At 40.9% G+C, this 13,552-nt stretch overlaps 1 protein-coding gene across 2 annotated transcripts in view; it reads right to left on the reverse strand.

The window, feature by feature from the left end:
- Positions 1–13,552, reverse strand: part of FBXL2 (F-box and leucine rich repeat protein 2) — a 57,654-nt gene continuing 44,102 nt past the window's right edge. For both annotated transcript variants that reach the window (XM_064444025.1, XM_064444026.1), the window contains 6 exons: positions 11,737–11,867; positions 7,024–7,084; positions 5,460–5,504; positions 5,104–5,160; positions 1,140–1,352; positions 1–201 (listed from right to left, as the gene is read on the reverse strand). In XM_064444025.1, the coding sequence (XP_064300095.1) occupies positions 94–201; positions 1,140–1,352; positions 5,104–5,160; positions 5,460–5,504; positions 7,024–7,084; positions 11,737–11,867 (615 nt within the window). In that variant the 3' untranslated portion in view covers positions 1–93. The remainder of the gene's footprint in view (positions 202–1,139; positions 1,353–5,103; positions 5,161–5,459; positions 5,505–7,023; positions 7,085–11,736; positions 11,868–13,552) is intronic.

Genomic DNA, 13,552 nt, shown 5'->3' on the forward strand with positions numbered 1-13,552 from the left:
TTAGGACCGTCAGGAAACCGACTCCTTCCGCTGACTTGCAGTCCTTTTCTTCAACAACAACAACAAACTTTTTCTGTGTGGCTGCACTTACTGTCAAAGAATAATACAGCATCTGCAGAGGCGCTGTCCGCTCCCTCCTACCGAAGGAGGGGGAGTTACTGGAGCAAAGTAAGCATGAACTTTCACGTGAGGTAGATGCGCCTGTGGATGAAAAGGCTGCGTTATCACAGGAGAGAAATAAACACAAGCAGTGAAAAGCAGCAGGACACCTCAGTTACTGCCAGCAAGTCAGCTCTCGTTAAGGTCGGTTAGATAAAAAGCAAGCATCTTTACGCTCGATACTACCCAAGCTGTCTTCTGGCACGTGACTCCTGCGTCCCATCCAGCTCAGGCACGCTGATGTCTGGGCGCTCACTGGCTCAGCATTCCCACTTATTCCCCAATAAAGCACCCATCAGCCCAGAGAGCCCCTGAGCAAGAGGGGCACACGCAGAGACGGAGCCCTGGCTACTGAAGACAGACTTGTCTGTGTCTTGGCTCCCACATTCCCTGCTTCCCTCCTAGAAAGCAGCAGGGAACAGAACAGGGCATCTACCCTCAGCAATTGCTATCAGGGACGAGGTTTCTAATGGCAGAAGTGTTAGGACAGGGATCTGGGGTACGAAGCTGCAGCCACGGTCAAGGGTAAGGCTAAACGCTGCCCCCAGAGTAGGCGGCCCCTGGCCTAACGGGGGAGGTACACGGAGGAAGAGAGTTTGTGGCATCCTGGGGCCTAATGGACATGAACTGGAATCTTCATGCAGATGTTTTGTTTGTACTGGCTCTGTATATTAACGTATATTTTAAGAGAGTTAAAGAATGCCACTACACAATCCTAAAAACGGAGAAGCCTGTATTTGAAAAAATACAGAAGGCTGAAGATAAGCACTTATCATTCCAGCGACAAGAGTGTCATGAGTTACGAACAGGATTAGGCAATTATTACTGCTTATATAGAAAAGCTATGTTTAGTCCCTAGAGATGGGGACCCAACAGAACAATATTCAGACTCTGTTCTGGGACATCCACAGGACTTGTACAATCTCAAGCCAGACCAACGGCTCAGGCATTGCCTTGTTCTGGAGGGAGCGAACACGTACTCTGATTCGTTTGATTCCAGCTCGCGTGACTTGCTGACAGTCATACAGCTCAATTCTCTCCAAGTTGTGGCAGTTCTCCAGGTGTTCCAGAGTCACATCAGTGATGAGAAGACAGTTATCAAGCTCCAGCACCTGCAGCCTCTCGTGACCACACGTACTGTTGCTCAGATGAAGAATCCCATCATCAGTGATCAATTCACAGTGAGATAAGCTCTAAAACAGAGAAGCAAAGAGTTAACGACATCGCTCAGGACAGAACATCAGATGTCCTCTTCAGCCTCCTTCATTCCAGCAGTTAAACAGTTACAAGGAGCATACAGCCGAAATCCAGAGGAGTAACAACAGAAACAGCGCTACTTAACAGAAGGGCAGTACTTCATTTTCAACTTTGCTTCAAATCAAGTAGAGTCCTGAAACAAGCATCTCCGGCAAACTCCTCAGGCCCCTTTCCTCTCTATGAACGTGAAAACTCTGCTCCAATTGTCAGGCACCTCCGTTACCAACGGGTGCAAACACCACATGTGCCGTGCCAGAAACGGGAGACAACCTTAAGGGATGATCAAGAACATGTAGGAATGGATGAGGATCTGCTGAGAGCAGTTGCTGTTTCACAGCTACCATGTTTTCATGCGCACCAGCAGGACCAAGCCTGTGCAAGTCCACACAGATAAAGAACAATCAGATTGGACTGATTTGCCAAATGATTTCAGGAAAACCGTGAGCACTTAGCACCCCAGGCTGTACATACAAGGAGTAATAAACATCTTGTACAGCTGCAGGAGCAGGTCTTTTCTGCAACAGTCAGCAGAATAGACTAAAAAAATTCTGCTCCTCTTCAGCATACTTTTTTACTCCCTTGAATTTCAAGAGCATGGAAAAAGTTGCAGCATCTCAGCCAGTAGCACCACACAAAGCAGTTTCCTGGTTCCTTTAGGGAATTCATGACTTTTGCAGAAGCAGTGATGGCGACAACACAGGAAGTGGGCTTTCCTCGGAGGAAGCTTAAACGCCACTCTTTGTTACCAGTGAAGTGGATGCTCTCAAGTCTCCAGCACTAGAAATGTGGCAGGATCGACGAACCCTGCCACGCTCGCCCTGGGCTCTGAGCTAGCTCCTCGCTTTCTGCTCAGCCCTGTGTCTTGCCCGTACTTGTATCCAAGTCTAACGGTGGCTGGTTCTGAAGTAGCATCTCCTTGCCATAAGTATTTTTCAGACAGCAACTGACAAAGAAATCCATCCAGCAATCCAAAAGCTCTTTTCAACTTGGTGCAAGCTAACAGTAATGCTCAAAAATACCAATCACCTGAATCAAACACGTAATCCGTCCCTTCTCTCGGTACAACACATCTACCTTCTTTTATTTCACCCTGACAAGGAAGCCTGAGGCCTACCAATCGTGGCTTACCCTTATTTTGCCTCAGTTAGAGTCACGAGCATTTCTTGCCTGCTACCAGACACACGGGCTCTGTCCTGCCCTTTAGAATAACTTGCCCCTCAACTTTTTTTCTCCTTTGCTGAACAGGATGAACAAGTAACCAGCAAAGAGGCTGGGAGACAGGTCTGCAGCTCCCACTCGAGTCTGACAGGGAGCCACCCAGCAGCTTCCCTTCAGCTCCAGCTGGCCCAATTTTACTCAGTGAGCATGAGCCCCTGGCAGTGACTCCGAGCAACACCACAACTACTGCACGCCACGCTCTCCAAAAGACAAGAGAAACGAAGTGCTTGCCCCTATCGACAGTGTTTTATGTTATGATGTGTTTACATTCTGCGAGTCTATCAACTCTTTAAATACTGAAGTTGTCTCCTATACTTACTTCCTTTATGTATGTGCTCTGAGCATTTGATTTGGCTCATAGCCTGGAAACAATCAGCAGTTACAGGGTTAAAGAACATTTATAATAGACCTGCTGGTTTCAAGGAAGGACAGGAGGTTACATGAAGCTGTTGGCTACAGCAACAGTCTGCTGGCTAATTAAGAGTTTTCTGTCCCAGGAAGTAAGCAGCTTATAAAATGAGCTCTCCTGAGACACTGTATGTGGTACTGAAAGGACAATACAGGATGTACGGCCAAGTTCGTAGAACTTTGTAAAAAAATATGCCAAATGATACATGCTTCGTATTAAACCACATGATTGTTCTGACTTCATAAGCCTGTTAGAAAGTGTTAATAATGTGGAATTTTACAAAGACAATTGCTTGAAATCTTTAGAATGGAGAGATATGGTCACATTCTTTTGTTTTGTTAATATGTACTAAGTGCTGTGTATAAATCAAATACGGCGTGATACACTGTGACAGCAAGAAACAGTATGATCAACTTAACTGAAGCATTCAATTACCTTCTCACCTTCAGGAATATCATGAGTATTTCACAATTTCTCTAATAATTTGAATGCACAATTATTAAACACTATCATCACAAATTACTTCTTAAGCCCAGTAAGTAATAAATCATTTGAGTACTCTGATACTGATGAAAATGCAGCAGTTGCTTATCTCTGGTCTGACAGTGCTTTTGCTTATTTCCACTGAGTCTCCAAACACCAAAAAACAAATTCATAGTTGGTTTCTGCAACTCCAAAATATTCCTTTAAACTGCAAATATACCTGAATGTGAGCTAAAGCACAGCTACAGAAGAGTTTACAGAACCATCATCAGTACGTGACTTTGCACTTCAAGTATCAAGATTAGGTCACATACGGTATTTGGCACCTGGTAGACTGCTTTTTCTTTCCCTTAATTCTCAGCCATCACTGTGCACTCACAATCTTTGAGTACATATCCTTCCTACACATAGGACATACACATCAACAACAACAACAAAAATTATTCTTGTACATTAAAAGGTACATTAATGCAAGTGCTGGTTACAGTTGGGAGTACAATATGAACACACATCTGTCATAGAAGAACAGAGTGTGTCCCATATCAATGCTGCACATCCCCCTGACAACTCTTGTTTGGCTTAACAGTAGGAATTATGGTGCAGAAATGAGGTCGGACAATTAATGAGCAAAAATAATAATAAAAAAACAATAAAAAATAACGAACAAGCTCATTTTTAATACCCATCTCTCCCCATGTTGCTACTGTAGTAACACTAAGTAACACTAACCAGTCATAAGACAATTTAATTAATGAAGCAGCAATCCTTCATTTAATCCCATCTAAAATCAGATTATAAAGATACTTGTTCTGTACTACTTCAGATGTACCTGAGAGAACAAATCTACACTTATGGAACAATTGGCTCTAAATACAGGAACCTGTATTGTAAGGACGGTCTAGTAATATTGGAGCACCTTGACTGAGGAACAGCCAAATTTATGTCACCTGACATTGTTTTTCATGTTGTGAAAGACCTAAGCAACCATTCCCTAAAGACCAGTTCTTTGAAATAGAGTAAGCAGGGTACCCCGCTGAAGGCATCTCAAACCTCTCCAATTATGTTCAAAAGTCTAGGTCAAAAAACCTTCCATAATTCACTGTGTAAATGTAGCCCTTGGCAATAGATGCTTGCATGCAAAACTGATTACAGGGTGATTACAGGTATCTTCACTAGGTGGTTTTCAATATTTGACTTAAAATGTCATACTCCCTAAGAAAAGCATTAGTGAACACTTAGGAATATCTATAAAGGTCTGAGTACGGTAAGCTGCCTACAAAAAGTTTTATTTTAACTAATCAAATATGAAGGATGCTAACCATCAAATACAAGCTTTCTGGTTATTACCCACTGGTTTGGTAATATGCTTTATGACGCAATGCATGTAAATATTTTAGGAGTAACCTGCTTCTTTTAGAATACTTATGAAACTTGCACATATTTTGCACACCATCATACTTCGTCAGGAACTTTTCCTAGATCCAGAGTAAAGAGCCTGTTTTTACACTGAAGCATCTGTGTACACGTGTGGTTTTAGAGGTATGTATTAAAGTTCAAAAACAAAGAGTTAAACTTACCAACGCTTGTAGCTTAGGACAGTGTATAGAAAGTTGTATCAATGTGCTGTCAGTTATCTAGAAAGAAAAGAAACCAAACCACCATAAGCAACTGACAGGAGGAAAGCCAGCCCTCAAACAGGGCATCTCTTTCTCTACCCGACAAAGGTTCTGTTATTTCTGGAAAACACCCGATCACCTGTTGCTCTTCAAACATTTCCCTGTATAGAGTTTCCCAATAATTATTTCTGTCTACTATGATAAATACAGGACTACGAATAAAAAACAAAGTACATTTAACTGAAAGTGCTAATGTTCTTATTGGCACTGCATTCTTACACTGGACTTTCAATATTCCTTTTCATATTAAATCTCACCAAAACGCATTCTTCCAAGTCCATCTTCTCCAGCTCATGGCAATTCTAAAAAAAAGAAAAGCCAAACAGATAAACAAAAGACAAAATAAAACAACATACAGACATAAAATCATGCACAGGGCTGGTAATATGGGAAAGCACAGCCTCCAAGAGGACATCGTGAACTAAATCCCTTCAAGTATTTGAACAAAAGACAATAAAAAGGGTAAATTAAAAAAAAAAAATCCACAAGCAACACAACACCTCCTCTTCAAATCTCTACATTTTCAGCCTTTCTCTTATGAAGTTTCTCTTCTTTGCCCTGTAAGGTTTGGAACAGTATGTATGTGATCAGTACTCGCCCCTGCTTCCCTTTCCCCCGCTCTCGGGGTCAATTTCAATTCAAACCTATGGTATTTACAGCCTGCGCACTAAAACCAACTACCCTGCGTACAGATGAATCCAACTTCTGCAAATGTCAACGTGCACCAAACTAACCTGAAACAGAGTTAAGCGTGTGAGACATCCCTCTTCACCATCTGACTTTAGAAAGAAGCTTTAAAAGCAATTTGCTTTGCTAATGAATGCTGAAAATATTAGAACAGGGTCCACTTTAAGGCTGGGAAAAAGCTGCACTTCACATTTACACAAGCAATTTTCCCAATATTCTGAGAGATCCTTAGCAAGCTTTTAGAAGCCTTTCCAATGATAGATCATGACTAATTTCATGAAAATTATGCATCCTTGTAACTTCGCAGCAGACCACATGGTGCCGCGGCTCAGCCTAAACCCCAAACCCTGGTATTTACAGGCATATGAAAAAAATGGTTTAATCTGCAGCTCCCAGAAGCAGGCTTGGGGCAACTACGGAAAGCTCTAAGTGCTGAATGGTTAGAAAACCACTCTGTTTAACCACTGTGGCTAGGAAAAACCAAAACCAAAACCAAAACCAACAACAAAAATACTACCCCAAAACAAACCCAACACCAAACCAACTTTCATTCACACTAAATATCAGTAGGGTAACTGAATTCTGTTTACAGAGTACTATTTTCATGTCCAGATCTCCTAAACCAGCCAGCATACAAGTCTATCTTGAAGCATTTTATACAATCTATAAGTTTACTTTACATACTTCCAGCATGAATCAGGGCACAAGTGCTTAGAGTTTATAATGTATCATGCAAGTATTTTGTAACTTAGAGGTATGCTCAGAGTAACCTATTATATAATGAATTTTGGGGTGTAAATATCACAAGGTTATGTGTCATCTTTAAGTGGAAATTTGGCTAAAATACATAACACAAGTTTGGAATTACATTAAGCATAATAAATCCAATTGAAACATATGAAAAAACAGAGGGGAAAAAAATGAAAAATGCAATGATAGATGGTAAAATAGATCAAGTCACAGCTCTAGGTAAAAGCCAGAAATAAAATCACTTTTTACTCCCCTCCTCCACTGGGTTCTTCCTACTTTATTTTTCCTCTTCTCAAATTCTTTCCCAGCAGGACTACATCAATTCACAGCTGCTCAGCAGCAATGAAAACAAGGTGAGCTCTAACCCTCTGAAATGGCTCTTACCCGTGCTAAAAGCGTAAAACCAGCATCTGTAAGATGTGAACATCTCGCAGCTTCCAAAATCCTGGAAAAGTTTTAAATGTTAAAGAAAATATTAACGTAGAGAAAAGCAAATGCATTTGAGATACAAATTTGTTTTCTGCAACTTAAAGCTCTCAACAGCAAATGTGTACACGTGCCTATTTTCCACAGGAATTTGCAATTTAAAAAGCACTAGGCAGACTTTTGATCCAGCTTATAAGAAGATTCTAATAGTCACAGAACACATTAACTTAAATCCTCAAATCTTCGCAATGTTTAGTGGAAAAAAACCCACATAATTATAGGCATTTTGACCTCGTTTCAGTAAGACAGCATAATGCTCAAGTTTTCTCATGTGCTATCTGAGGAAAGATACAGGAGAATAAACCCTGAGTTAAGGAAAATGCAGATGAAGCCTGCATCTAAAACCTGTTACCTAAACACAGGATGTTGGGAAGCCACAAAACTGAGAAACCACTTACTAGAAATTCACTCAGAGCCTCTGCATGAAGCACAGCAAAGCAAGTTACCAGAAAGCGAGGAGCTTCAAGACCGTGGTAAAAACAATAAACTACACCGACATAGCCTTAAAGAAAATAACACAGTGTTTTAGAAAGATAAATCTAACACTCTTGAGAGGTACTGGGAAGCAGTACTGACAAAAAACGGTCAGCGGCCATGAACAGCACCACCAGTTCACAGAACAGGCCTCTATCCCGTAACTCTTTTTTTGTCATCGTTTTCTTTTTCTTTTTTTGTCATCGTTTTCTTTTTTTTTTTTTGAAAATGAACACTTTTTACCTTGCAGGTGGTGCAAGTATCCAAATGAGTAAGGGGAAACCACAGCACTGGGCAACAAGAAGCACAAACTAAGTGCAACTTACCCACTCACCACAGCAAACACTACTTCGACCCTGGGGTCGGTACGGGAGGCGGCAGGGCAAGATGGACAAAAGAACCTCTTGCTGTGGCCACACTTAGAGGCATCTAGATCCTTCTATTAGTTTAGGAGGTCATTAGCAAGCACTCTCTCTGTGGATAAAGGGCAAAGGGAAAAGCCATGCTGCGTGCATGAGAAAAATACAACCCCACCAGAGTATGGAATGTGGGAGTCTGACTGTGACTTTGCTAGACCAATCTCTTCCAAGCCAAAAGCAAGAGTGCAGCTGAGTTTAGAGGTAAGCAGCCCCACAGGCTACACCCCTGATAACCACCTCCAGAGTGCTAGTCTTCAATAAGGTTCAGAAGTATGATGGAAACCCAAGAGCAGCCAGCAGAGACGTGGCAAGCCAGGTACTGCTTTCCAAATGGGTGGTTGTAATGCCTCCAGATTTTCTTTCCAGACTCACATTTGGGGACTTTGTGTCCTTTCATCAAGGGCAGTCAGCAACCTAGCATAAGATACTCAGCTACTCCGAAAACTACCTAGGATGCTGGATAGGAAAGGGGGAAAAAAAACCCAACAACAGCAAGAGAAAACATGATTCAGGTCACATTTGTTACCCTTTACCTCATTTACTTGCTTTCGACCCCATCTACACTTAAAAACATTGGATCCCCAACCTTACACATTTCTGACTTTAAAGTGGGGGGGGGGAGGGGGGGTAATTACATCTGCAGTGTGCAAAATAGTGGGGATGCTACTTACTGCACATCTGGTTGAAAATAAGAATACGGAAACGGGAGTAAGAAACCAGAAGACTAGCAGCTCTAGCTTTCCTGAAAGTGGGTGTGCAGTCAGCCAGAAAAGCAGAATAGGGAGAGTGAGCTATATATGACACATCGCACCAATCAGGTCCCAGTATGAAAAACAGGTGGGAAGGCACTGGTCAGCACAAACATGCACAAAGTTCTAATTTTTGCTTTGTTTTAGTGATGGTACTTAATTACAGAGGGCTTTTTTTTTTTCCAGATACAGCTGACATTTGTTTCCCATCCAGTGGTTCGTGACAAAGCACCTAGCATAGGAGCTGATGAGGTAAAATGACATCCCACAGCCAATTCCCCACTCTTATAAAGCAGTGTTCTCTGAGACAGACCTCACAGTTGCCTTCATTGTCTACAGACGGCTTTTGGGTACACCTGGAGTGTCTCTGCACACAGCACCTCCCTACTCCTCTTGGATTAGCAGCAGGTGAGAGAGAGCATTGGTGGGGTTAAAGGCAGTATGATCCTAATTTTCACAGATCCACCCAGAAAAAGGCATTCATGGATCATGGGCGCTTTTCTCCATAAGCCTCACCAAAACACCTACATATTTTAATACTAAAATGTGCTAAAAAAAGAAAACAGAGAAGATATCAAGCACTTAAATGAGCAGATATAAAAAGGGATAAGGAGACAGCTCTATGTGGATGTAGGTGGAAAACACAGCTGAAGGGAGTTGGTCAAGCTTAGGATTTTATTTTTCAAGGAGTTGTCATCTGTGTGATAACAGCTGCACAACATAGTGATACCCTGGAAAGCAGCAAAGTAGGATATCCAAGACCCTGAAGTCAAGTGAGGGTAACGCAGCACAGAAAATACTTGAAAGCTTCCTAACAGGGCCAGCACATCCAACAGAGGCAGGAAAGTTTTCTTTCATACTGTCGTGGTTTTAGCTGGGATAGAGTTGATTTTCTCCACTGCAGCTGGCATAGTGCTGTGCTTCGGACTTAGTATGAAAACAATGTTGATAACACACCAATGTTTTGGTTGTTGCTGGGTAGTGCTTGTACTGGTCAAGGACATGTCTAGCTTCCCATGCTCTGCCGGGTGCACAAGAAGCCGGGAGGGGAGGGGGCACAGCTCAGAGAGCAGATTCAAACTGGCCAAAGGGATATTCCATATCATGTAACATCATGCCCAGTATGTTAACTGGGAGGAGCTGACCAGAGGAGAAGTAAACAATTGGAGCTCAGGGATGGGCAGCGTCAGTCAGCGGGTGGTGAGCGGCTGTATCATTTCTGTTTTGGCTTTTTTCCCTTTTTCCCTTTTCCTTTTTATTATATTATCATTGTTATTCTTATAATAATCATTACTATTATTTTTTTCTTTTAATTATTAAACTGTTCTTATCTCAACCCACAAGTTTTTTCTTTTGCTTTTACTCTTCCGATCCTCTCCCCCATCCCGTGGGGTGGGGGAAGCGAGCAAGCGGCTGCGTGGTGTTTAGTTGCCGACTGGCGCTGAACCACGACACATACCCAACCGAAATACTCAGAAAGTACCAACTAGTGTGGAATTACATTTCCCTTTGATTTCCAACATAATTTTTATCAAGTACTTTCCATACATGATCCCAAAAGTCTAGATGTAACCAGCTGTTTCATCTCCTCTGCAGTAATCACTACAAAGGGTAATTTTTTAGCTTATACTATTACTCATTAAAGGAGAAGAACGGCAGACGCCTTCCCCCTCGTGGCACAGATGGGGGCTAACAGTGTACCTACCAAAGTCAAAACAATTCCTGCTACATGTTGTACTGCACAACTAATAAATAGTGCTTTAGACCTCTCCTTTTATCTCCAACCTGAGCTGTGAATTAAGAGAATAAGAGAGATTGTGGAAAAAGACCAGCAATAAGAGCACAGCTTTCTAAGGAACACAATTAAGTGTGTCAGAAGATTCCTCAGCCCCAAACAAGGGCATATATAAGCTCTTCCAAGTATGAACCGTTGCATGACCCTTCATGTCACTCTGGAATTGCTTAAGGACAGGTTTTCTACAGTAACAAAAGCTCTTTTTCACTCAATTGGCTAAAGGAACGCTGCATGTCAGCATATTGCACACTGGTATTTGAAGGTAGCTTCCCCTAATTTTTACGATCTACTTTCCTCCATTTATCTGTGATTGAAGTACAAGTTGTGACTCCTGCACATTCCTGACATAAATGGCAATTTAGTGTCATCCACAAATCTTTTGTTTTGATTTAATTTCCATTAAAATTAGACCTTACAAGAAGTATAATATATCCCCACAACCAGAGAGCTGCTGCATGACTGAACTTCATTATTAAAGCTGAAACTCTCCCCACTTCTCAGGACACCACTGTAATATATGTTAGTGCAAATTACATCAATGTAAAAGTTTATATTCGTTTTAACTGATGAGCCCCTATTACTCAAAACGTATCCCATAAACATCAGCCCTCAGTACTTGCAAATACATCAGCACACTCCGTATCAGAGTTTAAGAATGCCAGGATGTACTGCAGAGCATATTAGAAACACATCGTAAGAAAACCTGTAAATATAATACTCAGGTATGATTTAGCTACTTTTTTTTGCAAAACAAACGACTGCGTAAGACCACAGAGTACAAACATCACAAGACAACACAACTACAGATATTTTTACCTTTTAAAAAAAATGGGCTTTATATCTTCTTTTCTTCTGGCTTGTAATTAGTATCTAAAATATTTAGCTAAAAGCACAGAATTGAACTGCTAGGTTCAACATGTTTTATTTGTCATATATTAATTCTTGTTTTTCCAATATACAGCGGACTGCATTCATATGCTAGCTATAGAGGACCATCCCTCAAGGTTATATTCAGCTGGTACTTCTAACTTAATGCTTTGATTGCAAAGGTAACACAAACAACACAAAGCTAAACCAAACCTGTGGATATCAGCTGATTATCCTCAGAAGCTAATTTCTTAGATCAGGCCAGTAACAACATGACATACTCACGACACGCTCACGACATACTCACTTCAGCCTTGGACAGTTTAGACCAAGTGCTGTGAGAGAAGCATCTGTAAGGTTGCTACAGCCTGAAACACAGAGTGACTGAAGTCTATGACATCCTCTACAGATTTTTACTATGCCTTCATCTGAAATTTGCTGCAACACAGAAGAAGGTTGAAGTTACTTCGTTATCAAGTAATCAGCTAAGTACAAAAATCAAGTCATGTTACAGAACTGTTAGTGTCACATTGAATATAACCATGGCAACCTGTGGATTTTCAACCAAAAAATAACATCCTGAAACCACGTCCATTGACAACACTTAAGATAATCAACACACACAATTCCTAATTATCTATGTATTTTTCCACAGATCTCAAGTACTGCTCAAAGGGAGTCTGAAGCACAGAGGGAGAGGAGTTTGTTGTTGTCTTTCACTTGCTTTTTTTAAATTTTCACATTATTTTTTAAATTGTAGTTGGTCATTGTGTGAAATAGCTTGCTGCTTACATGTTCGCAGAATTTAAGGCTTTCGCTTCAGTGACCGTGTAAGTTCAGGAACAGTGCAAAAGAGAGCTTAAAGCTCGTCAGCAGGAGAACTACCTACCTATTTTGCACTGGAGCGGTAGAACCCAAGGGTAAAAACCCTTCACCTCCAGACAATTTTCAAAGCAAGAGTTACAGGTTAACTATTACATATAATCCGTTCTTTACAGAAGACAAATGTAAAAGCCAGGTTTGCCCCGCCCTACGCAGTTGTCTCTAGCTGAAAGACTTAACTCAAAAGAGCGTTTTCCATTTCTCAAGATTATTTTTACTAGATATTCTGAAATAAGTAACTTTAAATTTGGAATATGAATAAAAAAGTTTTCTCTCTGAAACAGGAACTGTAAGAAATAGCCCCAGTGCAGCTGCACACAAAACAGCAACAGGAACTAGGTTATTGGGTGTGTGTGCAAATATTATTTAGTTTACAGGTCTTCTATTTTGGAAAAAATATTCCCTCCTCCTCCCATTCCTAACTCCAAGAATTTAATTTTTCTGCTGAATGACTAATCCTTCATGGTGAAACAAGTTATTTTATTTCCTGGCCTAACAGTACTCTTCCAATGATAACAAAGACCTCTTCTGTATTTTGAATTGAAAATACACATTCCTTTTATAAGCCACTCATCTAGGTACACTAATACTACTATAGCATATTTCTGAGGCTATTACCACAAACATTACCTTTCATAGATGAAAACAGGATGAGAAATAGCGGTAGCTCAGCACAAAGGGATATCACTTTATGCCCCTTCCCCCAACCCAGCACTTTTTTATTTGACAGAACGATTTGCAAATTTGAATTACTGATGTTAAAACTTTTCCAGATAGAAAACTACAAGTCTTGTCTTCTTATTGTGAATCCAGAAGGATTTGCATCATGTACAGATAAGATGATATTTTCTGGAACTGGTTTTTTTCCCCTTTGAAAGATACTCATGACACTATTATTAGGAAAAGGTACTATTTTGGAGGCAATGACTATGGTAAATTTTATGATGCTGCTGCTGCTGGAGATGGACAAAACCCTCAAGTTATATATGAAGATTTTCCATTCTGAAATTGCTTGTCATTTCAATGCCTATATCCCTCTCAGGAATGAGAAACAAAAAAATTCCTGCAAGTCCCCAGTTTCTACAGTCTAAAGACAGTACCTTTCAGATGTGCAGTTTCCAGAGTTACTATCAGTTCAATCCACAGCTGCTGGAGCTGGCCTGGTATTTTACAAGGTCCATAAAAGAGAGCCACTAGAATTAAAGCGTGGATCGTATAAAGCAAAGAGACCTGCTCTGTAA

Source organism: Phalacrocorax carbo, chromosome 2, assembly GCF_963921805.1.
Source record: "Phalacrocorax carbo chromosome 2, bPhaCar2.1, whole genome shotgun sequence".
In the NCBI taxonomy this organism is placed as follows: domain Eukaryota; kingdom Metazoa; phylum Chordata; class Aves; order Suliformes; family Phalacrocoracidae; genus Phalacrocorax; species Phalacrocorax carbo.